The following is a 27,898-nucleotide window of genomic DNA, read 5'->3' as shown; positions in this document are numbered from 1 at the left end:
AAAAGAATAGAGAATTAGATAATCATTTTTCTATATATATATATATGTTTTTTTTATGTTTTTCCTTATACTTTCTGGTTTTTAATTATGCAAAAGAAGATAATCAAATTTCTTCTCTCACATTACCTTTACTTTGATAGATTTTACCATGTAATATAGTCACTTGCATGGTGATATTTTTCTAAAAACTTTTAAGAAAAATATGCTTCATATTTAAATGACATTCATATAATTTAATTGAAGTAAATTATTTAAAATTAAAAGCTTATCATAAAATAATCGCTTTAGTGAATTCCAAATTTCTATCAATATAGTTAAAACCAAGGATATAAATTGTTTTTTTTATTTTTATTATTATTATTATTTTTTTGTGGTCGGACAATAAAGATAATTTATATTGATAGGAATGGTGACAATGTTTTCCAACATAAAATTAGACATATTTTGGTGGAACATATTTTTCTCGGGATTTATGATGGGCAGAGAAATGGGACCATATGATATGAGTAAAATGACCAAAGAGGCATCAAGTGGGCATATAGGTCCCCTATCCACAATCACCACCCATAGGAAGTTGGTGATGGATCCATTGTTGTATGGGTCCCACTCCCCCAAAATCACAATCGGCTTTTGTTAGCTTTTCTTTTTCCTTACCAACGAATACGAGACTCACTGTATTACAATAAGTATCATGTCTCATTTCAAATTATTAATGTTACGTTTGGAAATTACGGCGAATTTTAAAAAATTTATTTTAAACTTTATACATGTGACTGATGAGAAAAATATTTTATTATTTTGTGTCATTAACTAATTATATTTGGTTACATAAATAAAAATATTTTATTTTAATAGATTATATTATTATGTCTAAATATCTAATAAAGATATACTAATACCTTGTCATTAATACAACTGGTGTAATTAAATTTTTCTCGACTAAGGGAATGCAAGAATATTTTTTTTTGAAAAAAAATTCTTAAAAGAGAGTATAGTTTCCTTGCAAAAGGGTGCAAGAGCCAGGGGTATTTTTGTAATTCAACATATTCATATTGAACGAGGATGAGTCAGCATTGTTAATTTGGAATTTTCCATAAATTAGTATGGGTCCAAATTTTTCACTATGATTTGCTTTTAGATCTTCCCGATGTCTGGTCTTGTTGATTTGGTCTCGGTTTTGAGCCCTGTAAGTACTCTCTTATATTATGAATATATATATATATATATATACACGGAGTATTTCATAATTGAATATAATTATAATATACTTGAATAAATGATACTGCAGATAAATCAAATAAATGAGAGCAAGAGCAAGAGCTTCTAACCACCATTTTAAAAATATATATTTAATAATAATCTGGAGGGACTAGCCAAAGATATTTTATTTTTGCTTATAATTAGTGAAACAAGATAATATACATATAGAGCAATGGCAAGGTATAGAATTCTTTTAAGGAGCAAAATAAAATTTCGAGAAAGACTTAAACATGTAACATAAGTAAGAATCATCTAACCTCATAAAATTAAGAAAAATAATTCTTAGGCCTATTTCTTAGACCAGACCAAGCCTACGAGTGCTTATCCAATGTTAGTGAATGGAATTATGGAATCCAAACTTGAATTTATCCACTATATTCAATGGATAAAAATCTTCTTTTAAGCCAAACAGCTTGGTTATCCATTATATGCAGCCTGAGAAATACAACCAAGTATCATTACTCTAAAATTAATAAAATAGGGTTCAAATTAACAAAACATTGACAAGTTGGAGGTGTTGCTTAGGAGCCACTCGTATTAACAAAATGAGTAATGGTAGGATCCTCGAATCGATTTTTTTGGCGACTCCAATAACTGGTGTCCAACACGGAATAAAATGAAATCTTAAGGTGTTTATAATTCAGTCATTGCCACATCAATCAGTTGTAAAAATCGACCAAACTTTTATCATTTTCCTAACAAAATTAGGCCAATTTCATATTTTTTGGATGGTAAAAAATAAATTGTAATCTGATATACAAAGACATGACTAAGTTAGAGGTGGCTGCAACAACAAATCATGGTAAGCTTTTCCACCTTACCAGGAAACACCAAAAGCTCTAACGAAACCCTAATGAGAGGTGGTCAACATCATTCAAAAAGTGCTCCTCACTCACATTAAAAATACTGCAGCCAAACCTTTAGCAGTAAAATCTGAGCAGTTATTACCACTGGGAACAGCTTCAGCGAGACGGTGAATTCAATTTCCTGTCGCAACCCGGCTGGTGCTTGCATCTCCGAATGAAACTGTAGCCAAGGACTTTGAAGCCCATGCCTTTGCATTCATTGCCCCTTCCTGTAAATTGCTTCTCTTGCTAGGTTCCTTCAAAGAATTGAACAACTGTATTGCCCGATTCAGATAGGCCTGAGGATGTTCCCACAAGCTCCTCAATCTTATGTTCATGATGTACCTTCTCCAAGCAAATCTAGCACATACACAAAAGGCTGGCAAAATAAAGTAGAACAACCTCAAAATAACAAATGCGGTGGCCAGTGCCAAATATGTTTCCTGCCGAAGCAAATTTTCTGGAGATCTAGCCCATGAGAATGGGCAGCTTTCCTGCTCATTCTCCTCATGTGTTTCGTGATTTGACGAGTGTCCAACATTGTCCAGGGATGTTCCATTCAACAATGCAGCCTTCATGCCTATCACCACAGGATATAATATTCTTTAGAAAGCCTATAGAAAAAATAAAGAGAAAAATACACCATAAAGAGAAGCGGGTTGATATTCTTCAGAATAATATGGCACATATTGCCAAGCGATGCAATTAGAAATGTAATTCCTGCACGCCCAAGCAGAAAAACAGAAGTAGAAACATTTCCTCTTACTATATAGAATGCTCTCTCTATGTCTCTCTCTCTCTCTCCAAAAGACACTACAAGACCTACAGCAGTAACAGCACTACATCCAACTACAAGAAAATGTTAGACAAGAAATGCATTTAATCAAGTTAATAAGGTCTACTAATGTATCAAAGGTTGATATTTTGATTTGCGTTTTAAGGACATATATTAGACATGATTCCTCTTTATATATATATATTTATAAATATATAAGCAACTCTCTTAAGTAACTAAATGGACACTTTTAGAGAAAATGCAAGATAACAATTGATTCCCATCTTAAATTATTTATATCAGATAGGAAGGGGGAAAACAAGAACTACATTCTTATCCAGATTGATATCATTTGAAAGCACCCTGGAGAGAGGCCTTACCAGTAATATCACTGTAGAAAGCAATGAGAGAACCTAGTGTCCGAGAGCCATGATAGCGCACACGCATGGTAGAATTTAAAAGGAAAAGAGTAGGAAATCCATGAACTCCATATTTTGAGAGTATGCTGAAGATAATTAATCAATGTTATTCTGAAGTTTCACAAGCAACATTCACAAAACACAAGTCCACTAAAAATATTGGTCTCCAAACCTTGGCCTGATAACTGATTCTTCAATTGCAAAATGGGGGATGGAGGGATACAAGGAAGACAGCATGGAGAAGCTTGGTCTAAAAGTTCCAGAGAAAGGGCACCAAGATGCATAGAAGAGAACGGCAACATAATCATGACTATTCTTGTGAACCATATTCAGAGCCCTCTGCAATGAAATTTCATCTCCCTTCACAACAGAAATGAACAAATGTCATCGGTATATATCAGAAAATATATTATCAAAAACACCTTTCCAATATAATTGTGGTTTTGCCACTAACTGTACATTATAGATAGAAAAAAGCGATTAGACTTTTAGGCATTAAGAATGTGGTCACAGGCATCCCATATCAACTTGTATCCATTTATATTGACTGCCAAAACACAATTAATTTCCACTACACCTTGTCAGATTATTTATCAAGCAACAATAGCTGAACCAAAAGAAACTCTTCAAAATGGATATGAAAAGGCAGCAAAAGATTTAAAAACAAATGAAGAAGATTTTGGCGCACAGTGGCTAATCACCACATTCCAGAAAGTTTTGCATTTTAGACGAAGGTTTTGAACTCTAGAGTTGCAAAGGTAATATAATATTATCACAGGTGCAGCCTGAACAGTAGTGATGTCAGCATAACTCTAAGAGTCTGCTTTAAACAAGTGTAGACACCAAAATTTTAATGGACTTTTGTTTTGACGAATTGACCCAATAAATTATTTAATTGGCCCAAACTTGGTCCACTTAAATTATTTAAGTAGCCCAGCCCAGATGATTAAATGAAAAGATAATTATTCCTAATAAAATATATTTGGAATAATTATTTTTATGGATAATTATCATAATATAGCCGGCCAGGCCCAGTTATGATTTTGTCCTTATCAGGAGAGGACACGTGTCATCATCCTATTAATCCAAGAAGCCTATAAATAGAGGCTTGGAGGAAGGAGAAAGATGGTCTAGAAATTTAGAGACTCGGAAATCTAGAGGGCCGGAAATCTAGAGGGACAGAAATTGAGAATTCCAGAGAGAGTAACAAAAGCTTTGCCGACATTCATCCCCAACACCCAAACCTGAAGGCGAAGAGCAACAAGCACATTAAAGCGTGCCGTTATTCATCAAAATTCCACGGTGATCAACAACAAGCACATCAAATCGTGCCGTTCTTCATAAAAATTCAACAGTTATCAACAACAAGTACACCAAAGTCGTGCCGTTCTTCTACAAATTCTTTAAAGGCGAAGAACAACAAGCACATCCAATCCAAAGTCGCGTCGTTCTTCCTCAAATTCAACAAAGAACAACAAGCACATCAAAATCATGCCATCCTTACTCCGTGATTCAACAAGTTTGAAGAATCACCAAACAACATTGTTCGAGATCAAGCTTCGTCAGCCCTCGATCAGAAATCATCAGCGGTCTTCCTCAATTACAAATACTTGAAGAAGATTGTCAATAACCCGATTCAAGATCAAGCTCCAACAAACCTTGGATCCAACCAATAAAGGAGATTGAATCAGAGGATATTTTCTTTCTTTTGTAAAGAATATCTCAGAGGATTGTACTCGAATTTCATAAATTAATAAATTATTATTTGCCCCATCTTTCGTTCTTTATTTGTAGACTACGAAATTTGTGTGTACCATCTGAAATATTCTTTACAAAAGAAAGAAAATATCCTCTGATTTGATCTCCTTTGGTTGGATCCAAGGGCTGTTGGAGCTTAATCTTGAATCGGGCTGTTAACAATCTTCTTCAAGTATTTGTAATTGAGGAAGACCGCTGATGATTTCTGATCGAGGGATGACGAAGCTTTGATCTCAAACAATGTTGTTTGGTGATTTTTTAAACTTGTTGAATCACGGAGAAAGGATGGCATGATTTTGATGTGCTTGTTGTTCTTTGTTGAATTTGAGGAAGTACGGCACGACTTTGGTTGTGCTTGTTGTTCATTGTTGAATTTGAGGAAGAACGGCACGACTTTGGATTGGATGTGCTTGTTGTTCTTCACCTTCAGAAGATTTGTTGTTGAATTTGTGGAAGAACGGCATGACTTTGGATATGCTTGTTGTTGTTCTTCTTCTTCAAGGCTTGGGTCCTTGAAGAAGAATGAATGTCAGCAGAACTTCTGTATTTCTCTCTGGAATTCTGGCCCTCTGGATTTCTGAATCTCTCAATTTCTGGACCCCTTCCTCAATCCTCCATGCTTCTATTTATAGACTTCTTGGATTAATAGAATGATGACATGTGTCCTTTCTTGATAAGGACATAATTATAACTGTGCCGAGCAGATTATATTGTGATAATTATCCATATATTGTGATAATTATTCATAAAAATAATTATTCCAATATATTTTATTAGGAATAATTATCTTTTTATTTAATCACCTGGACTGGGCTAATTAAATAATTTAAGTGGACCAAGGTTGGGCCAATTAAATAATTCAATTAAATATTAGACCCATATTTGATAGGTCAATTTGTCAGAACAAAAGTCCATTAAAATTTTAGTGTCTACAACAAGAACACGAAAGGGCCTAGAAATACACGACACAACTAATGTCAACCAGGCATACTTCTCTTATATAATACGGTCCAAATTACTTTGGTGGCAGTTCATTATGGCCATTTAGTCAGAGATGAGGCCTGCCCTGATGATTTTTAATTCTTTTAATGAGAACAAACATGAAATTCCCATGGGCAATGCGCAAGTTTCTTTTCCCTGATAAGAAATTAATCCGTAGAAAGGAAAAGAGGAGAGAGCAAGAGGAATCCTCAAACTGAAATTCAACTAATCACACGTCAAAAATCATTTCATCATTCAGAATTTTAAACCTCCATTGAAGCATAATAAGGGTGACTAGAGTGAATAGTTCAATCATTTACACAGCCAGACAATCTTGACATCAAAGAAAGACATATGAAAATACGGGGAAAAAAATCAGGGCCAGTTTAAGTCTATATTGTGAGAAAATAATACTGATTAGAGAAAGGAAAAATGAAAACAGTTTGAAAAAACTTAATTTGATTGAGTTTTTGAAAATTAAGTTAAGAGAGACTTGGAGCCTGTTTGTTCTGTTCCTTAGAAACGGTTTCGAAAAACAATGGAAAAAAAAGGATTTGAGAAAATTTAAGAAAGTGTTTTTTCTCTGACATATTATTATATTTATTAAATCAATTTCAAGAACACAGTTGTTAGAATATACTCGACTAAGCAAAATTTCATATTGATTTCTCTCTTTTTACTTTTATTTTTATTTCTGAGAACATAACATGTTGATCAGAAAACAGAGGCAAGATAGCCCTTAATCAAAGAACACTCTTTTTCTAATATTAAAAAACTCCGTTCTGTTTTTACTGTTCTTGGAAACTACTTCCAGATAGTAGAACCAAAAAGGCCTCAAATACTAGGGAAAATCTAGGTTACTCAAATTCAATCAGAAAAGGAAATGCCTTAAATGAAATGCTCCTGCATACTATATATCCTGTTTCAAAACCCAGATGCAAGTCTCAACTAAAAGTCTAAAACCAAAGTACTCAACCAAATAATGTTTTTTGGTAATCCAATTGTCTAGTAGACTCTAGGTTTTATTGCTTAGAATTGTTCTTAAGTTCCTTTTTATTTTCTCTATTTCCTTCAAAAAAGCGTTATTAAGAATAGTCCACCATTTGGTACAATTGCAACAGGATGCACCACTAAGCAGTGAGAAAGAGGTTTTTTATTTAATCGCAGCCACTTTAAACAAATAATGCAAAAAGTTATGCTGTGCCTGTTCACACCTTATGAAAAATGTATCGGCTTGACCAACACTTCAAGGTGGCCATTAAATTATTAGGACAAAAATATGAGTAAGCACATATGATGTCTGACAAGTTGGTGAGACTCAAGAAAGTAGGTTGCTATGATTTCTATGCAGCAACGAGTTGCCAGAATTTAAAATAAGCTGCAGGAATTTCTAGAGACCATGCGGCTATTGAGACAGTCGACCCAAATGAAATGATAACCAGCGGATGTGATAGTGATGGTGATTAATCTCCATCTCGACTCCCTCATAAATCATAATCCTTATCAATTTTTTGGAAGTAGCTTTACTAAAGTTTCACCCTTAAATAGAGTCCATAACCACACCACACAAATTTGAGGTTCAAAAAGGATATCATTCATATAAATTTCTGTTCGAAATTACACCTTGCGCCAAAAGCGACAACTATAATTTCAAGCTATCCACAAAATCCAAAAGATGCCACATAGATATTACCAATTCATGGCACGACTCAGCAATGTGAATCTCGTTTTACCATTTTGCTCTATACATCCCACATCTTGAGTAGAAATTTCACTTAGGATGATCAAATTCTTGGTCTACCACTAACTTCCATCCGCATGAATTTCCTCTTTCTAGGTTAAATAATACATGAGCTTAAGCAGCTGAAGTAACACACAGTCATTTCCTCCCTTCCCCCCCAAATTGATTTACCTCTTTCTAACTATGAAGTCATCACTAAATTGTTCTTTTTGGAAACATTAGTAATCAAAATTACAAACACATTGCAAAGGGTCCTAAGTCCTAACCACCCTCTATACAAAATCAATAAATTTCAATGCACACTACTATGTATCTATAAACTATAAAAAAAAAGTTAATAATTAGGACAGACATCATTAGCAATGCCCTCATACTCGTAATCATAGAATCAAATCATCTACCAACTTCCCCAAACAACAATTAAATTTCACAAAACATAAAATTGACAAAACAATAAAATATAGGGAAATCAAAATAGTAATAAAAACAAGAACTTTGCGCACCTCCTTGACGCCAACTGCATCAACAGATCGAAATGATTGTTCTCCATTGAAGGGGCAGCTCCCAGAATCTGCAAACCCTCGGCAAATGGAGTCCGCAAGGGAGTTTATAGGGCACATGATGGCCGACGACGACGACGAAGAAGCCCTAACCAGCTCGGTGCCGAAAAGAAGTAACACAACCAAACCCGATTCCCAAACCCTCATCTCCGTTTATTTGATCGATGAATTAGGACGGCGACGAAGACAACGATGAGGATCTTATTATGTATGTATTATGTATGATGAAACCCTAGAAATTAGGATTCATGACCCTCCAAAGAAAAGCCTAAATCATTTTGAGAGCGTGAGGACGAACTTTTTCACGGACACGATGAACTGAAATCAATCAATCAATCAATCAAGTTGGTCTTTGGGTTGATTGATTGATGATTGGATTTGTTGGATCGACCCAAATTGTGTTTTGTTGGATATACCACTACAAAAAATATAATAATAAAAAATTAATATAATACGATTGGGTTGTGTTTGTATGTGTTTTCCGAGATACTAGTATGTGTTGCGGAGTTTGATGGTTGTGTTGTATGGTTCGGAAGAGGAAAAGGGGTGAAGATAATCTGGTTGGGTGGGTGGGTGGGTGGGGTGCGCATGCTAGCTTTTCTTTTCAGGGTCCCTCCATCCAGGTCACTCGCTCTCTCTCCTGTCTGCAGAGACAGTGACTGTCACAATTTTTGTTAGACCGTGATGTAACTCTGCAATATTATTATTTTAATTTAAATTGATACAGCTTGTAGAGACTAAAATTTAGTGAGCTTTGATTTTAACGAATGGACCCATTAAATATAGGCCTAATGTTTAAATAAATTATTTAATTTACCAGGCTTGGTCTACTTAAATTATTTAATTAGCCCAACTCAGATAATTAAATGATTATCTTTAAGGATAATTATCACAATATAACCGGCCCGGCCCAGTTATAGTTTTTTCTTTATCAGGAGATAACACGTGTCATCATCCTATTAATCCAAGAAGCCTATAAATAGAGGCTTTGAGGAAGAAAAAGGGGAGAGAATTCAGAATTCAGAAGTCTACAAATTCAGACACAAATTCAGAATTCAGAAGTTCAGAGACTCAGAATTCCAGAGACTCAGAATTCAGACACAAATTCAGAATCGAAACCCAAAAGCGAAGAACATCAAGCACATCCAACAACGTGCCGTTCTTTATCAAATTTCACAGTAATTCAAGAACAAGCTCATGCAGCCCTTGGATCCAACCAACCAAAAACAAGGAGATCGAATCAGAGGACCATTCTTTTTTTGTAAAAGATATTACAAAGGACTGTACTCCACATTCATAAATTAATAAAATTCTATTTTGCTCCATATTTTGTTTCTATTGCAGACTTACAAAATTTGTGTGTACAAATTTATGGCACGCCCGGTGGGACAACCTTTGCCTCTCATCTCTTTCTCCTACCATCAAGTTTCTTTTCTATCAGATTCTATGGCTCCCCCTAAGATTCAGACAGACAAGAAAGCCCAAAAGAACATCGCTATTGCAAAGGTCGACGCTAAAGCCACCATGAAAAGTGGCACGAAGACCAAATTAAGCGATGGAAGTACCTTGACGGGCCCTGTGACACGTAGCAAGTCCCAGGCGATGACGTCATTCAAACTTCAGCAAGATGTGGTGAAAGCTAATCCTGCAACACCGGCGAACGTGAAAACTCAACATGTCAAAAACCTTGACATTGTTCCAGAGGAGGCTCCACCACCAGATTCACTTCGTTCTATCTATGATGCTCACTCTAGTGTCGGTTCACCCCCAGAGTCACCACGTCAGACTTCGGAGCAATCAATCACTTCAAGGAACGTGGATTCTCAAGGCCTATCATACTCAGATGTGGTTGCTGCTATGATGACTGGAGCTGCTACGGTGGAGGAACAACTAGCAACTATGGCTTATTCCATTGAGAACCTCACAAAAACTATTGAAGAAAAGGACTTGCAAATCGCTACAATAATGAATAAATTGGAAGTTCAGACCTTCGGTGAAACACCAATGCCATCCGGGAATCGTGCAACTTTCACACCACCACCGTCTGGGAAACCTACATCTTCCACAGCAATACTAACGGAGAATCCTAATTCTATAGCACAAGGTACTCACAGGGAGAATCCCAAACAGACGCCGGTGACAGAACAAGCGACCAGTCAAAACCAGACGCCGGGGATAGAACAGGCGACTGGTCAAACCAATCATACCTCTTCTTCAGTCTCTTCATTATCTGTCGAACAATTGCAAGATATGATAACGAATACAATCCGAGCTCAATATGGTGGTGTCTCACAGAGCACTCTCATGTACTCAAAGCCCTATACAAGGAGAATCGACAGTATGAGAATGCATGTAGGATACCAACCTCCGAAGATTCAGTAATTTGACGAAAAAGGTAACCCCGAACAACACATTGCCCATTTTGTCGAGACTTATAACAATGCCGGAACAGAGGGGGACTTACTAGTCAAACAGTTTGTCCGATCACTTAAAGGAAACGCGTTCGAGTGGTACACTGACCTAAAGTCAGAATCAATTGATAGTTGGGACCAGATGGAACAAGAATTCTTGAACAGGTTCTATAGAACTCGTCGTACTGTTAGTATGATAGAGTTGACTAACACGAAGCAATGGAAGGATGAGCCTGTAATCGACTACATTAATCGGTGGAGAGCCCTCAGTCTTGACTGCAAGGACAGTTTGTCAGAAGTATCTGCTGTGGAGATGTGTATGTAGGGAATGCATTGGGGCCTGCTCTACATTCTGCAAGGCATAAAACCTCGCACATTTGAGGAATTGGCTACGCGTGCCCATAACATGGAGATCAGTATGAAATCCCACGACGGCAAAAGTCCCGTGACTATAGAACCACGCAAAGATAAGAAGGACTGGAAGAAGGGCGACAAGTCATCAAAAAATGCGGCTAAAGATTCAATGGCTATCTCAACCACCCCAATCAAGATATCTGTTAAAGATGATAAGAAGGATGATAAAAAGCCTCGCCAGTTTCAAGAGAGGGAGAGACAGCATCCTAGGCTAAAGGAGTTAGAGAAGAAATAATACCCCTTCCCCGATTCCGATGTTCCTGGCATCTTGGAATGTTTACTTGAAAGTAAAGTTATAGAACTCCCTGAATGCAAACGTCCTCCAGAGATGGGACATATCAACGATCCAAAATACTGCAAATATCATCGCATTATCAGTCATCCAATTGAGAAGTGTTTTATCTTCAAGGAGGTGGTGATGAATCTGGCAAAACAAGGAAAAATCTTGTTGGATACAGACGAAGTTGTAACTTCAAATCATACTACTGCTACTTTGACAACCTCTGTCGTGGGGAGTGCTCGTTCTCAACCTTTAACTTCGGAGGTATCTTGCACAACTATCCAGTTTGGTTCATTGGAACCAATCCCAATCTATATTGGCCAAGGGAGTGTACGTGACATTTCAACATTTGGAAAGGTTTTTCCTCAGGATGATGAAGAATGATGGACTCTGGTGACAAGAAAGAAACCACGGAAGCAACAAGCTGATATTTTTCAGACTAATTATTCTGACAGAGGGCAAAGGAAGAAGAAACCCCAATATCACCATAAACAGTCTGGCCATAACAGAAAATGGGTCAAGAAGACACAGTCAACTAAACACACCTCTATAAGCAAAAAGAGTCAGAAGCCTATTACTTTGCAAGAGTTCTTTCCAAAAGGATACCTAAATGACGAAGTTGTAACAACTTACATGGTTTCAACTAAGAAAACAAGCCTTAATGATGAGAAGAACGAGGATCAAGATGAAGTCCAGACTGTAGAGAACCATAATACAGCCATCATTGAAAAATCTGATGATGATGAAGTGGTCAGAGGTACGTTTGAGTCATGTTGTGCACCAATTGTTTTCACGAACGAGGATCTTCAGTTGGGTTCGAAGCCGCACAATTGTCCTCTCTTCGTCTCCGGTTACATAAAAGAACGAAGAGTTACTCGTATTCTTGTTGATGGTGGCTCGGCGGTGAATCTAATGCCAAAATTTACGATGAAAAATCTTGGCATCACAATTGACGAGTTATCGCGTAGCCATCTTATTATTCAAGGTTTTAACCAAGGAGGACAGAGAGTTATCGGCATGATTCGGGCAAAGCTAACTATTGGCGAGCTCCAAGCAGACACCTTATTCCATGTGATTGATGCAAAAACATCCTACAATTTGTTGTTGGGAAGGCCTTAGATACATAGTAATGGCGTCATTCCATCGACTCTTCATCAGTGCTTCAAATTCTACAAAAATGGCGTACAAACGGTTGTGGCGGATCATAAGCCATTTATAGAGGCAGAATCTCATTTTGCCGATGCCAAGTTCTATATCGATCATGATACACCTTCGGAAGTGCCCATCCCAAGCCTTCCGTCTACACAAGGATTCAATCTACAAAAGCAAAAGAAGCATTAAGTGATCCACTAGACGTTTCAGTGACAGACATTGTAAAGGTAGCTAAAACGCGAGGGGTCTCGATAAAAGCACATCGGACGAAACCTATTTTAAAGTATGTTCCAAAATCTCAGCGACAAGAAGGGCAGGCACCTGTTATCGAGATAATTGAAACTAAGGAATTTAAATTAAAGATGTCACAAACCAAGGAAAAAGAAGATATGCAAAAGCTTAAAGGAGAGTTAACTCTTCCTCTCCCTAAGATTCAGAAGTCTTTGCCTTCCAAGTCTCCGTTAAAAGGGTTCGTGCGGCCTTCTCAATCTATGGTTGATCATTTATCACTTCCAAAACAAAGGACCGACGAAGGATTCGATCCTAAAGCATACCAACTCTTGGCTAAGTCGGGGTATGATTTTACAAATCCTGCAAGCCTTGGAAAACTGAATGCTGAGGTCACCGGTGAGAAGGTGCACGGCCTCAATGAGACACAGAAGAAGTTGAAAGATCAAGGGCATAAAATCATTTCACCTAAGTCTGGTCTCGGTTTCGTAGCTTCTGAGCCACTTCGGATTCAAATCACAAAGAGGGATAAGAAGTCAAGCACCTCATACATTGGGTTTGAAGAAGTTGAGGATGAACAAGATCAGCAGACTGGGCATCAAAAATCAGTCTTTGACCGTATAAGAGCTCCATGCGATCGAACATCTGTATTCAACAGGTTATCAAGCCGAGAATCAAATGTTTCAAGTTCTCATATCAGTAATTTGCCTCGTAACTCTGTTTTTAACAGAATGAGCTTTCATGACCAAGGAAGAAAATCTGCACAACCTCAATCTCGAAAGTTAGTATTTTCTCGAATTGGTACTATCCATGATGCACCACTAAAAAACAGCAAGATTGTGAAGTCAGAAGAAGCTAACATCGACGTGGTGAATAATAGTGAGGTTCAGAGCCTAGTGCCTTCGCGAATGAAACGTAAGACAGAGATAGATGTCACCAATGATGTTATATTGAAAGCTCGAAGGCGAACCATTGTATTTACTAATCAATCAGCAGAAGTGGATAGAATAGAAGGCACTGGCGAATCGTCTTGTGTTACTTCATACCACATCACTGTTGAAAAGGAACCTGACTGTGAACAACCAGATGATATCGAGAAAGCTCCACCAACACTAGAAGACGGGGGGCAGGCTACTGTTGATCAACTCAAAGAAATCAACTTAGGAACTGACGATCAACCCAAACCAGTTTTTGTTAGTGCATTCCTAAACCCCTCAGAAGAAAATGATTACTTTCAATTATTGTCTGAGTACAAGGATGTCTTTACTTGGACATACAAAGAGATGCCCGGTCTTGATCTTAAAATTGCAGTGCACATTCTCGCTGTCAAACGTGGGACACGTCCGATTAAGCAGTCTCAACGTTTCTTCCGTCCAGAGCTAGTTCCAAGGGTAGAGGAAGAACTCAACAAATTGATTGAAGTAGGGTTTGTCCGTGAGGTCAAATATCCAACATGGATTTCGAGCATTGTTCCAGTGAAGAAGAAAAATGGACAGATTCGAATCTGTGTGGACTTTCGTGATTTGAATGAGGCATGCCCAAAAGATGATTTTCCTCTTCCCATCCCTGAGCTCACTGTAGATGCAACCACTGGACATGAAGCTCTCTCTTTTATGGATTGTTACTCTGGGTACAATCAGATAAGAATGACTCCGAGGGACGAGGAGTTAACTGCCTTTCGCACTCCTAAAGGCATATATTGTAACAAAGTTATGCCCTTTGGACTAAAAAATGCGGGAGCAACATACCAGCGCGCTATGCAAAGGATCTTCGACGACATACTCCACAAGATTGTTGAATGTTATGTTGATGACTTGGTGGTTAAGACAAAAGAACGAAGAAATCATTTACAGGATTTACGTACTGTCTTTAATCGCCTTCGAAAATATCAACTTAAGATGAATCCCCTTAAATGTACATTTGGTGTGACTTCAGGGAAATTCCTGGGATACGTCGTACGTCATCGTGGTATTGAGATTGGTCCTAATAAAATTGAGGCCATTCAAAAGATGTCGCCACCAAAGAATTTACGTGAACTTAGAAGTTTACAAGGTCAACTTGCGTTCATTCGTCGGTTCATCTCAAATTTAGCGGGTCGTTGTCAGCCTTTTAACCGACTCCTAAAAAAAGATGTTCCATTTAATTGGGACCAATCATGCCAAAATGCTTTTGATAGCATCAAAAAGTACCTTCTCAATTCTCCGGTATTGGGAGCACCGGTACCTGGAAAGCCACTCATACTTTACATTGCTGCGCAAGAAGAATCGCTGGGTGCCTTACTTGCTCAGAATAATGAAGAATATAAAGAGAAGGCATTGTATTATTTAAGTCGCAGACTCACCCCGACGGAGCGAAATTATCCTCCAATTGAAAAAACATGCCTCGCATTTGTCTTCGCTTCTAAGAAATTGAGGCATTATTTCTTGGCTCATACGATACATCTTGTTATAAGGGCAGATCCTCTCAAAAATGTCATGTCTAAGCCGGTCCTTTCTGGACGATTGGCGAGGTGGTCAATTTTGTTTAACGAATTTGAAATTATTTATGTGCCACGAAAAGCAGTAAAAGGACAAGTCTTAGCTGATTTCTTAGCTGACCATCCTATTCCAGCCGATTGGGAAATTTCTGAAGATTTTCCTGATGAAGAAGTTTTCCTTGTGGACATCCTCCCTCCATGGATGATGTTTTTCGATGGGGCAGCACGATCAGATGGGGCTGAAGCAGGTGTAGTGTTTGTTTCTCCAAAGAGACATGTCATTCTATACTCTTTTGCACTTGCTGAAAACTGCTCAAATAATGTAGCTGAGTATCAAGCCTTGATTATCGGCCTTCAAATGGCGAATGAGATGAACATCACGGACCTCGAAATATATGGAGACTCTAAGTTGGTGATCAACCAACTTCTTAAAGAATATGAGGTTAAGAAAGATGATCTAGTACCGTACCATCGTTACGCCTCTCATTTGTTGGAACGGTTTGATAGCGTCATACTAGAGCACATTCCAAGAAAAGAAAATCGGATAGCTGATGCTTTGGCAAATTTGGCTACAACATTGGCGTTAACTGATGAAGACCTGGTTGATGTTCCTGTATGTCAAAGATGGGTCTTGCCACTAGGGGTGGCAAAGTTCGACACGACCCGCCAACACGACACATACACGACACGAGTTAAATGGGTAATGGGTTTACTATAAACGGGTTCGTGTCGTAAACGGGCTGATACGAATAACCCGTTTAGTTAAACGTGTCATGTTTGGGTTTATGTGGCTCAACCCGTTTAACCCGTTTAATTAAATGTGTCACCCGTGAACCCGTCTAACCCGTTACTTGTTTTGACCTGATTATTAGGGACATTTTGGTCATATTATTATTACACAAGAAACCCTATTAAGGCTGTTATACAAAATGAAAATATATCAACAAATTCAAGGTCCAGTCTCCAGACAACTCTTCCTTCACTCTTCCGTTTCTCTCTCAGACCTCTCGGTCGACGGTCTCTCCTCTTTCCTCTCTCTCTCTCTCTGAAAGATTCAACACCAGACAACTCCTTCTCTCTCTCAAATCCACACCACACCAGCATACCTCGAGCGACCAAGAAGTTCAAGAACACTACAGTCTACACTTCGAGCGAACCAGCGAAGAACACAAACCTTGAACAATCGAAGTAAGTTGTCTACTTTTCTTTAATTTTTTTGTCTTCTCTCTTTCAGATCTACTCTGAAAAAACAAGAGGTCGATTTTTTTTTGTTTTTCCTCTTTCACATCTACTTGAAAACAAGTTTTCTTTAAATTTTTTTTTTTCAGATTTACTTTTAAACATGTAATTATTTGTTATTGTTTATAGTAATGATTCTATTCTATTTATAGTTTTATGCTCTGTTACTGATTTTTACTCTTCTATATTAATTTCACTTAAATGTTTCGGTAATTGCCTAGTTACAGCATCAAGGTTGGAACTCATTGTTTATCTGGACATTGAAAATTTATAGTTTTATGTTTCTATTTACGAAATGGGTTTGTTGTTCAATTGAAGCTTCTTTATCTGGCCGTTAGGATAAATCAATTTGTTATAGGCTCGTTCCCTTGAAGCGATAATAATTTCAAACATGCAGTATAATTTTCTTCTGCGTTGCTACATGTTTTTAGCTTCAGCTCTGAAAGGTTGAAAAATTTCTCTGCAAATGTTGGTACCAATTTTAAATTTACTTTCTCGTTAATATGATAATTATACCTGAAGTAAGTCGTGTTAATTTACAGTAGTTTGTATACACAGTAGTTTGTATACGTTTGTGTTTATATTTGTGGCCAATGATGACTCTATAGACCTGTACCGACTGTGGAGATTTACTTAGCAAATATGCCTGGATAATTAAAAAGCCAAGAATGGCTATCAATTTTTATAGCTTTCTGACATGTACAGCTTTCTTTAGTACTCTTTTTTTCTTTCGATTTAGTTGAGCGTTTGTTGGGTTTTAAAAGTTAATGATACCACTTTCTTAGAAAAAGGATGTTAAATAAAAAGTTTCAAATGGTAATAAAAATTTGTACTTTTATGGTTACAAAAACAGAAAAATATACAAATAAAAAATGAAATGAGAAGTAATGATATTTAATAAAATTGAATAGAATATTATTATCCATTTTTTTTTCAATAATTTAGAATATTATTATCCGTTATGGGTTTATTCTTTGATTATTCGAATTTATACTTGTCTTAGTGCCAAAGATTTGCAATCCACCCTTTTGATGTAAGACGAATCTTAAAGTTGAAATGCTACTTGTGTTTGGGGTATAGAATATTAGAATGCTCTCTCATTCTAAAAGTTTGGCTAATAACGGTAACAAAATCAAGAATCCCCTGAGATTTTATGAGTACGTTAAGCATAAAATTTTGCTTTGAGACCCCCCATTCAATTCGGACAAAAAAAAAAAAAAAAAAGCTACTTTCCACATCAGCCCCCATAATTTTCTATTGTATGTGAATGTGATGGGTCCCATTTGTAATTGTACCCTATCAATATGTGAATACGGATTCAAAACTCTAAGTATGATACAGTTTTGATGGGAAGGCTTGACTAATCAACACCCACTGTGATGAGACATGCCCACATCATCCTTTTTCTTTATGACACAGCTTGGATTGCATAGTTATATAGTTGAAAGCTTTCTTTAGTACTCTTTTTTTCTTCCGATTCGTTATAGGCTCGTTCCTTTGAAGCAATTGTATTTTTAGAAAGGCTGAAACTTTTACGACATATGGGATATGGGAAAGGAAAAAAATAAAATAAAATAAAGAAGAGGATAATATCATAATAGTATGCCAATATGGTATGATCTAGTATTTTACGGTATATATCACGAATTTTTTTATTTTATTTTTTATTATTGTTTTGAATCCAACTGGTTGTGTTGATTAATTAGAAATCCAAGTGTAGGAGTATTTATTGTTTGCAACTGCAACAACACAATGAATACTGTACTGCTACCATTTAATGGATCCTTTTTAGAAATCTAAGAATAAACATTTCTACTTGCTGACAAAAATCTCTTTAATCATTTTTATTAAATTCTTTTATGGGCATTAATTTGTGAGGAATGAAATTCCCTCTATACAGATGGACTTTGAATTGAAATAATACGATTTCGCCATAAAAATGTTATCAGTAATGCAATAATATTAGTTTCTTTCCCTTTGCATATATGTGAAAAAACAGCATTCCCATACTATTTTACTACTACGCTCTCTACGTACTATAACAAATCATTATTATATATGTCCTCTTTATTAATTATTATATATGTTTGATTTGTTTATTTTTGGTAATATTTAGATGGATTCTGCCATGAGACTTGACGAAAGTGGATCAGAAGATGATCTTGATTTAATCGACCTTGAAGTGGATCAGAATGAAAATGCAGATGTGCAAGTGCAACCGAAAAAGAAACAGGACACGAAGCGCAAAAGAAAACTCACATCAAAAGTTTGGTTGCACTATGATATACTTCCACCCGGCAAAGACAAGAAAAGAAGATGCAGATGTAAGAAGTGTGGGATTGAGTATATTGCGGAGGGCAGGTATGGCACTGGTAATTTAAAGAGGCATATAGATTCGTGTGTTAGGAGGGATACACGGGACATAGGTCAGTTGCTTTTATCTCAGTCATCTGGATCCATATCTATGCGTGCTTCTAAGTTTGATTTTAATAAATTTTATTAGTTACTGAGTGCTGCTATCATTATGCATGATCTGCCATTTCAATTTGTTGAATATGAGGGCATTAGAAACATGTGTTGTTATTTAAATAAGGAGGCTCAGCCCGTAAGTAGGAACACAACCAAGGCTGACATATTAAGGATGTATAAAAATGAAAAGGGTAGGCTTCGACATATGTTGGAATCAACAAATGGTAGGATTTCTCTAACATCTGATTTGTGGTCTTCTCTGACTACTGATGGGTACTTATCTCTTACTGCACATTTTATTGATATGGATTGGCGCTTACAAAAAAGAGTTTTGAACTTCTCTTACATGCCATCACCACACAATGGTGTTGCTTTGACAGAAAAGATTTATGCATTGCTAACTAAATGGGGGATTAAAAAGAAACTATTTTCAATTACTCTAGACAATGCTTCTTCAAACTGTTCATTTGTTGAATTGTTGAAGTCTCAACTCAATTTGAATAATGCTTTATTAAGTGGTGGGGAGTTTTTTCACATTCGTTGTTGTGCACATATCTTAAATTTGATAGTGCAAGAGGGGTTAAAAGAGGTTGATGAATCTATCATAAAGATTCGTGAGAGTGTTAAATATGTCAAAGGTTCTTAAATGAGGAAACAAAAATTCTTGGAATGTGTCTCTCATGTTTCCTTAGAATGTAAAAGAGGGTTAAGGCAAGATGTTCCTACAAGATGGAATGCGACATATCTTATGCTTGAGTCTGCCATTTATTATCGTCGGGCTTTTTGTCATTTACAGTTGAGTGATTCAAATTACAAGTTCTGCCCATCTCAAGAGGAGTGGAGTAGGATAGAAAAGATTTACAAGTTCTTGACTATTTTTTATGATGTTACAAACATCTATTCTGGATCCAAGTATCCCACAGCAAACTTGTATTTTCCATCTGTGTTTTCGGTTCAATTGACGTTGCGAGAGGAAATGGATAGTAAGGATCAGTTTATGAGCAAGATGACAACTCAAATGTATTCAAAGTTTGCAAAGTATTGGTTTGATTATAGCATGATCCTTGCTATTGCTGTGATTTTAGATCCTAGATACAAGCTTGGGTTTGTTATTTTTAGCTATAACAAGCTTAATGGTGATAACAACATTGAGAACACACTAGTTCGTGATGCATTGTTTAACCTTTTTGATCAATATTTGTTGAATTCTCCTATGGCTTGTACCACTAAATCCACATCTTCACCAAATGATGAAAGTGGGAACCAGCAAGTTGATGAGGGACAGTTAACTAAAAAGTTCATTGATGTTATGAAGGTGAATAATACTTTTGTGAGATATTAAATTCATTTAATGCCTATTTTATTCATCACATCTATTTATTTTTTTACTTTTACCATTGATTGATCTATTTGTTTTTCTTAATTACTGTTATGTAGGAATTTGACTCATTTGAGAATGATAAATTGCTTGGAAATGCCCAAAAATCGGAGTTGGAACTCTATTTAGATGAACCAAAAATCAATAGAAATGCGAACCTTGACGTGCTTGCCTATTGGAAAGCCAATCAGTTTAGGTATCCAGTGCTTGCTCAAATGGCTCGTGATATATTGAGCATTCCAATCACTATAGTTGCTTCTGAGTTTGCGTTTAGTGTTGGTGGTCGGGTTCTTGATCAATATCGTAGTGCACTTAAACCAGAAAATGTGGAGGCTTTGGTATGCACGAGGGATTGGCTTTTTGGTTTGAAAGGTAAATAACTTATAATAAATTTCAAATTATATTTTTATTATTGCAGAAAATAGTGAAGTAATAAATTTTTTGTGTATGTTTTACTATAGATACAATGGAGCTTCAAGTGGATGACTTGATTGATAATGTGATGAAACTTAATATCAACAATGATGACCCTGCTGAAGGCCAATGTTCCACCAGTGTTAGCGTGACCGAACATTAAAATCTAGCTAGGTAAAAAAGCCCTCTACATTTGTTTTATTTTTCACATAATTTGTTACATGCATTCTTTTATATTTCAATCTGTTTTTTATATTATTATTATTATCTAAACTTATTTTACACTTACCTATTTTGTAGGAATTTCTACTTTTGGGTGTTTCAGAAAAGAGTGCATGCAAATTCCAGAAGGAAGTTTTTGAGTTGTGGATCTTTGGCTTTTAAGAAGATTACATGTTACTTGACATTTCTATTAAATATTTTTAGTTCGGTCTGTAATAACTTATGACTTATCTTTATTTCGGTGGTCTGTAACTTATGACTTGTGACTTAATCTTTATCTTTGGCTTTTAATCTCTCTTTTAGATGTTTGCTAGTATTTTAATCTTTGGCCACTTTAAACAGGTTAAACGGTAAACAGGTTAAACGGGTTAAACGAGTTAAACAGGTTAAACAGGTCGTTAAACAGGTCGTTTTTGGTGTGTCTAACACGACACGTTTATTAAACGGGTTACACGTGTCGTGTCGTGTTACCCGTTTAATAAACGTGTCGTGTTCGGGTTTAGGATATGTGACACGATTATTAATCGTGTCGTGTTCGGGTTGACCTGTTTAGTGTTATACCCCTACTTCGACACGACACGATTATGACACGCGAACCCGAATTGCCACCCCTACTTGCCACAAGTCTTGGAGGATAAATTTGAAGAAAGTAATGTGGTTTCTTGTTGGACACAAGAGGAAGAAGATTGGAGAATCCCTATCATTGATTATCTGGAATATGGAAAGCTTCCCGAAGACCTACGCCATAAGACTGAAATACGAAGGCGAGTACCTCGTTTCATCTATTACAACGATACATTGTATAGGCGTTCCTATGAGGGCCTTTTCCTTCGCTACCTTGGAAATGATGAAGCAACGCATGCAATGAAGGAGACACATTCTGAGATTTGTGGAGCTCATCAATCTGGTCCAAAGCTGCACTTTCGCGTCAAAAAAATGGGTTATTATTGGCCCACCATGGTCAAAGATTGCTTGGAGTATGCAAAAAGGTGTCAAGCCTGTCAATTCTATACCAACTTCATACACCAACCACTGGAACCATTACACCCTACTGTGACGTCATGGCCGTTCGATGCATAGGGATTAGATGTAGTTGGTCCTTTAGAAAAGTCTTCAAAAGGCCACTTGTATATCTTGGCTGCAATTGATTATTTTTCAAAATGGGCGGAAGCTGCACCCTATAAACATGTGAAAAAGGAAATAGTGGTTGACTTCATCAAATCCAACATTATTTATCGATATGGTGTCCCTCGATACATCATCACTGATAACGGGACGAATTTTAAAAACAGTTGGGTAACTGACCTTTGTGAGAAATTTGGATTCAAACAACGTAAATCCTCCATGTACAATGCCCCTGCAAATGGTCTTGCAGAAGCATTCAATAAGACTCTATGTGAGCTATTGAAGAAAGTAGTCAACCAAACAAAGCGAGATTGGCATGAGCGAATGGAAGAAGCATTATGGACATACCACACTACGCATCGGACACCTACTCAAGCAACTCCATATTCTCTGGTCTATGGCGTAGAAGCAGTTCTTCCATTGGAACAACAAATCCCTTCATTAAGGATAACCATACAAGAAGGTCTTACAAGTGAAGAAAATGCCATCTTACGTCTTCAAGAACTGGAAGCATTGGATGGAAAGAGATTAGAAGCTCAACAACAGTTAGAGTGTTATCAAGCTCGACTTTCTAAAGCGTTCAATAAGAAAGTTCGATCTCGGTCATTTCAAGTTCGAGACTTAGTATTAGCTGTTCGTAGACCGATTGTCATAAATCGCAAGGGAAATAAATTTGTATCCAAATGGGATGGACCGTATGTTGTTCGCGAAGTTTATACTAACGGCGCATATCTCATTATTGATGAAGACGGAGTAAGAGTGGGGCCCATTAATGGCAAATTCTTGAAGCGCTACTACCCATGAAGGCAATGCTCCTGATCGTACGAGCTTAAACTGCACTATGCTCCTGGCCTACATGAGTTAAAACTGTGATTGCCAAAAAAAAAAAAAAACCCTTATCTCTATTGAACTACGTGATGACTTGATCCCTCTTTTGAGGGTACGTAGGCAGCTTAGACTTTTATTCTAAGTTCAGTGCGCCCAAAACAAAAAAAAAAATATATATATATATATATATATATATATATATATATATTCTTTATAAACTCCTGACCCGCAAGAGTATAAACTGTGAATGGTGAAACAAATAAATAATGATAACGTCTTTGTAAATAAAATGGAGATAATAAATCATTTGTTTTATTCAAAATTACAACTTTTTTTTTGGAAAAAAAAATGATGATCAATACTAAAATTCCATAGCGATAATTTCGTCACGTTCTTGCCATAATATCTCTTCCAGTTGCTTCACTACTTCAAGATCGCGATTCGAGATGACGTTAGCTTCTTCTATTGATTTTCGATCTTCCCAAAGTTTGGTGATGGCTTCTTTCTTCTGAGATAACTGTGCATCCGTTGTCGATATGAGGACTTTAAGCCCTTGAGTCTCTTCCCTGGCTTCTTGCAATTCTTTAACTAATCTAGCTTCTTTAAATTCAGCTTCACTCAAACTAGATTGAAGTGATTCTATACGCTTAGCACCATCATCTTCTATAGACCTAGCGTTGGTGAGCTGTGCATCAATACTGGCCAATCGTTGGGATTGAGAGTCTGAAGTCATTATACAGGCATATGAAGAAGATGTAGCAATATAATTGGCCGCATTATTGGTATATGAGTCAATTCGCCTCTTCAAAGCTGAATGGTCTCCAGGGAGTTTTGCGAGTCCTTCATAAAGTGTTTGAAGTTTAGGTGCTCGAGACGGTATTTTATCGGTAGGAGTATCGCGTATGATATTCTTTATGAAATCAATAAAGAATAAAGCAGCACGACGATGAACATCAAGAACGACCTCTTCCGCATTGAAAATTGATATTTCAGAAGCGGCAACACGATGCAAGGGTGGACCCTGTTCTCTTAAAATCAAAGAAGGGATAACTACATGATCTTTACCAATATTTTTAACCACCTTCATAGCTTGACTAGTCACTTCAGCAACCCCCAAAACATCCGAGTGTTGACTAACTCTGCTTCTTTGTAGTGAAATCTCTGTACCTTTTCCTATCGCAGTGGCCAACTCTAACGCAGACGGTCCATAAATAGATTCTTCACTACATGTTGGGTTAGCAACAATGACGACATCTTCCCCAAGAAATCCCTTGCTGTCTTTTATCTATTAAAAAAATAATAATAAATAATGGTAATTTGCAGTACAAAAAAAAAATATATATATATATATATATATATATATATATATATATATATATATATATATAATAACAGTTACCTGTATAGGTTGTGAACTGCTAGGTACCCCAGTAAAAAATTGATCAAGAGAAGTGGCAACACATTCCTGTACTGAATCAAGTCTCACTTTGTCGGTGACATGCTTCCAGTTACGATCCTCATCATAAGCTTTCACATCCTCATCTAACTCCATTGACAACTGACGACGGCGACGGTTATTGATTAGTGGTGGGACATCTTCTGCTGTTTGGTGATGGCTACTAGATCCTCCAACAACGTCACAATCATTATGAGATTTGATGGTTAACTTTGGCACTGGCTTAGATGGGAGATTTGACTTCAGCCCCTTAATTAAAACCTTCCTGATTTTAGTTGGTTTCTCTGGTGGGGAAATCGTGCGTTTAAATGCTTTGAGGTAGTTTCTTTCTGTGTAAATGGATCAATATATACGCTGGACCATCATTTGGAATATGCTCTGGTAACTGAGGATTTTTGGTGGCTGAAGGTTGAAGGAAGCAACGCATCACAACCAGAAGAATAATGAACGGATGAGTTCCAATGCTTTAAAAATTCCTCTAAGGTGCAAGTACGAAAGTCATTTTTTTAATTTTCCAGGAATATCTTGATGGTACCCAAATTGTCGGCTAAATCTGTGTGGACTATACGGCTCAATGATAAGACAGTCATTTTGGCGCAATGTCAAATAACATGATCGAAGATTGATTAGGGTGTCAAAGTCAGCCTTTATCATCTCGCCATTATCTACAATAAATCGCTCTTTTGAAGATCTTTTAGCCATTCGAGTGAAGTTTATTCCTTTACATGATCTGAATAAATTTTGGGCTTCAAAATGGTCAAAGTATCTTGCTCCTCCTTCGCCTGCATATAATGTCATTCTAGGCCAATAGTTGGTATTAGGAATGGTGAAATTAGTTCTGAAATATTCACTCAACCATCCGAATACATAGTGAATAGGAAATATCGCAGAGCAGCTTCCAGGATCTGGTGAGGAAACAATCTCGTTCAAGCCTCTGTAAATACTGACCAGAACCGGGATGGAAAGACAAATGTTGCAGCCATCTGCTAACATGCTTGCGACCTTGAAAGTCCCAGGACGAATTATGTTGCCAAGGTGTGCAGGTAAGGCAAATTTGCAGAGCCAACATGCTAAAAAAGCAGCTAGATAAGTGGTGTCTCTCGATGTTTCATCTATACCAAGGTTGATAAATACTTCTTTCTCTTTGGTGGACATCGACCGGACAGGAGGGATCACACCAGACGGATTTTGGATCCTCATAGGGCGGTGAACTTTATTTTTTATTGATTTCTTTGAAGGTTTGACATGTCTTGATGCACCTTTAAACCAGAAATTAATCCAGTCAGATATCTTCACATTCTAATCTCCTTTATACTTCTTGGAAAGTCTGTGGAAGGCCAAAAATAGGTGTTGACAACTCAAAGGGACAGAATTTTTGTTGTTGCCAGCTCTTGATAGTTCATCTGCACAAGGAATAACTTCATCATAAATTGTTCCTTGGTGAGGGAGACCACCTAGCATATATAGATCTCGAAGAGAAATTGATAGCTCGCCAATAGAACAATGAAGTGTATTAGTGGCTGGGCACCAACATTCAAGGAATGCTTTGAATACATCTTCATGACGATCATAGGAAAATAGGGAGGCGAATAAAGCACCATATAGTTGTTGTTTTGATAGAAAGTCGTGGAAACGCGCCAAGACATCTTCTAACCACTCCCAATATAGTTCGGTGTATAGCAATTCAGCAGGAAGTTTATAGGGAATACTCCATGATATTTCCTTCGCCTGAACATTAAGACCCAATAGTGAAAACTGGTTTTCTTCAACAACTCTCTCATGAAGTGAAGAATTTAGTATCAAGGCTTTAGAGACAATAGATTCTTCATTAATCTGATCAGGACCAAAGTCGGTGAGTTCGCATGTGGCCGTGCATGTCCAATGAGATGAACAATGTTTATTGTTAGAATCAGGCACTTGAATAGCATTGCGACCAAAAAGTGAGTCATATACACTTAATGTCGTTCCTTGGACTCGTTGACTATTTTTGCTCTCTAAGATAGTTAGCTTTTGCTTTGCGAAACACTTGAACACCACCATGATGGATACCAAAGCTCAAATCGATGTTGTCTAGAAGGAGGATTCAATTTCTGCTACAGTTGACACAAATCAAGTTGTTATACCCAATCAAGCCCTGCAAAAAAAAAAAAGGGGGGTTAGAAAAAAAAAAAAAAAAAATCCAGCGTGCGTTGAGTGAAAAATATATATATATATATATATATATATATATATATATATATATATATATATATGTTCTCTTGCATGAGTGAAAAAAAAAAAAAAAAAAAATTGTTCTCCTACATGCGTGAAAAAAAAAAAAAAAAGCTCCAGCCAGCGTGGAGAAGAGAAGAGAAAAGAGAGAGAAAAAAAAAAAAGGAAAAAAGAAGAAAAAACACACGTACCAATTATTTAGGATCTGACAAGTTTTCAGAGATTTTTGGAATTGATATCAAACCCTACAATATTGAGGGTATATATAGGCAACAAGATACCTCCAAGTTGTATTGGGATTTGGACAATTCAATTTAAATAGGAAAGTACAATTAAGATGGAAAAAAAAAAAAAAAAAAAAAAAGAAACTTCAAGTCCCACTTGGAAAAAGAGACAAGTCTTGTCAAAATTGGGACTTGAAGTGGGGGCAATTTGTAGACACTAAAATTTAGTAGGCTTTGGTTTTAACGAATGGACCCATTAAATATAGGCCTAATGTTTAAATAAATTATTTAATTTACCAGGCTTGGTCTACTTAAATTATTTAATTAGCCCAGCCCAGATAATTAAATGAAACGATAATTATTCCTAATAAAATATATTTTGAATAATTATCTTTAAGGATAATTATCACAATATAACCGGCCTGACCCAGTTATAGTTTTTTCCTTATCAGGAGATGACACGTGTCATCATCCTATTAATCCAAGAAGCCTATAAATGCCTATAAATAGAGGCTTGGAGGAAGAAAAAGGGGAGAGGATTCAGAATTCAGAAGTCTACAAATTCAGACATAAATTCAGAATTCAGAAGTTCAGAGACTCAAAAATCCAGAGACTCAGAAGAATCGAAACCCAAAAGCCCAAAAGCGAAGAACATCAAGCACATCCAACAACGTGCCGTTCTTCATCAAATTCCACAGTGATTCAAGAACAAGCTCGTGCAGCCCTTGGATCCAACTAACCAAAAATAAGGAGATCGAATCAGAGGACCATTCTTTTTTTGTAAAAGATATTACAAAGGACTGTACTCCATATTCATAAATTAATAAAATTCTATTTTGCTCCATATTTTGTTTCTATTGCAGATTTACAAAATTTATGTGTACACAGCTAACGAATAACAATCAATTTTTATTTATTTTTCATTATTACTGTGTAGATTTGTAGCACCGGTAAAATCATTCCTTTTCAAAACCTATATTGTTGTTATTAATAGTATTATTATTAGAACATTGGTAACACAATATAAGTCAA

At 36.6% G+C, this 27,898-nt stretch overlaps 2 protein-coding genes across 2 annotated transcripts; one reads left to right on the top strand and one right to left on the bottom strand.

The window, feature by feature from the left end:
* Positions 1-1,925: 1,925 nt before the first annotated feature.
* Positions 1,926-8,875, bottom strand: LOC132278506 (5'-adenylylsulfate reductase-like 4). The gene is made up of 4 exons (XM_059780302.1): positions 8,283-8,875; positions 3,472-3,659; positions 3,261-3,385; positions 1,926-2,685 (listed from the first exon to the last, which is right to left on the bottom strand). Exons 1-4 carry the CDS (start codon positions 8,484-8,486, stop codon positions 2,240-2,242), a joined length of 963 nt encoding a protein of 320 aa, XP_059636285.1. The 5' UTR covers positions 8,487-8,875; the 3' UTR covers positions 1,926-2,239.
* A 9,780-nt stretch (positions 8,876-18,655) lies between these two features.
* On the top strand, positions 18,656-20,963 carry LOC132277711 (zinc finger BED domain-containing protein RICESLEEPER 2-like). The gene is made up of 4 exons (XM_059779555.1): positions 18,656-18,965; positions 19,701-20,323; positions 20,446-20,758; positions 20,848-20,963. The coding sequence occupies exons 1-4, from the start codon at positions 18,656-18,658 to the stop codon at positions 20,961-20,963; spliced, it is 1,362 nt and encodes a 453-aa protein (XP_059635538.1).
* The last annotated feature ends 6,935 nt before the right edge of the window (positions 20,964-27,898 follow it).

Source organism: Cornus florida, unplaced genomic scaffold (assembly GCF_030987335.1).
Source record: "Cornus florida cultivar Cherokee Brave unplaced genomic scaffold, ASM3098733v1 CherokeeBrave_3.0.0_Hap2_Chr10, whole genome shotgun sequence".
Classification (NCBI taxonomy): domain Eukaryota; kingdom Viridiplantae; phylum Streptophyta; class Magnoliopsida; order Cornales; family Cornaceae; genus Cornus; species Cornus florida.
This window is presented reverse-complemented; position numbering and strand designations above follow the sequence as displayed.